Source organism: Pteropus vampyrus, unplaced genomic scaffold (assembly GCF_000151845.1).
Source record: "Pteropus vampyrus isolate Shadow unplaced genomic scaffold, Pvam_2.0 Scaffold902, whole genome shotgun sequence".
NCBI lineage: Eukaryota > Metazoa > Chordata > Mammalia > Chiroptera > Pteropodidae > Pteropus > Pteropus vampyrus.
The window spans coordinates 17,071-17,598 of record NW_011889683.1 but is presented as its reverse complement, the minus strand read 5'-3'; the positions used below and the strand labels follow the sequence as shown (position 1 = coordinate 17,598).

The following is a 528-nucleotide window of genomic DNA, read 5'->3' as shown; positions in this document are numbered from 1 at the left end:
TGCCCCGCAGAGGCCGTTCCCTCCCGACCCCGCACTCACCCGCCCAGGTCTCGGTCAGGGCCAGGGCCCCCGAGAGCAGCAGGAGGAGGGTTCGGAGCCCCATGACCTGCATCCTCGGAGTCTGGGGAGACTCTGCGTCCGGGCGGGGCTGTGGAGACCTTATAAACGGGCGGCGACACTGGCTTCTCTAGAAACCGGACGTGCAATGAGACTGGGAACTGGGGCCGCGTCATGAGTATTCAGACAGGAGGACCCGACACAGGTTGTGAGAGGGAGACTTGAAACCTCGGGGAGGTGGGGACTCCCCAACACTGAGCTTCCCCGCCCTGGCGTCTGAGACCCTGAGAGCCACGCCCTGGGGACCTGGGACTTTGTCCTGAGGGCACCTCCTTCACCGACAGCTCTTTTTCACCCTGTCTCCCTGAGTCCTGGCCCAGGAGCTGTGTGAGGAAACCAGGGACAGACCCCAGGCGGGGACGGGCCCCTTTGCCTCCTCTCCTCTTCCCGGAGCCCTTCTCCCTGAAATGT

At 64.6% G+C, this 528-nt stretch overlaps 1 protein-coding gene across 1 annotated transcript in view; it reads right to left on the bottom strand.

Moving 5' to 3' along the window:
• LOC105309864 (HLA class I histocompatibility antigen, B-54 alpha chain-like) overlaps window positions 1-174 on the bottom strand; it is a 6,567-nt gene extending 6,393 nt beyond the window's left edge. Inside the window, exon 1 of the mRNA XM_011386075.2 lies at window positions 40-174. Within this exon, the coding sequence (XP_011384377.1) occupies window positions 40-112 (73 nt within the window). The 5' untranslated portion in view covers window positions 113-174. The remainder of the gene's footprint in view (window positions 1-39) is intronic.
• Between the last annotated feature and the right edge of the window lie 354 nt (window positions 175-528).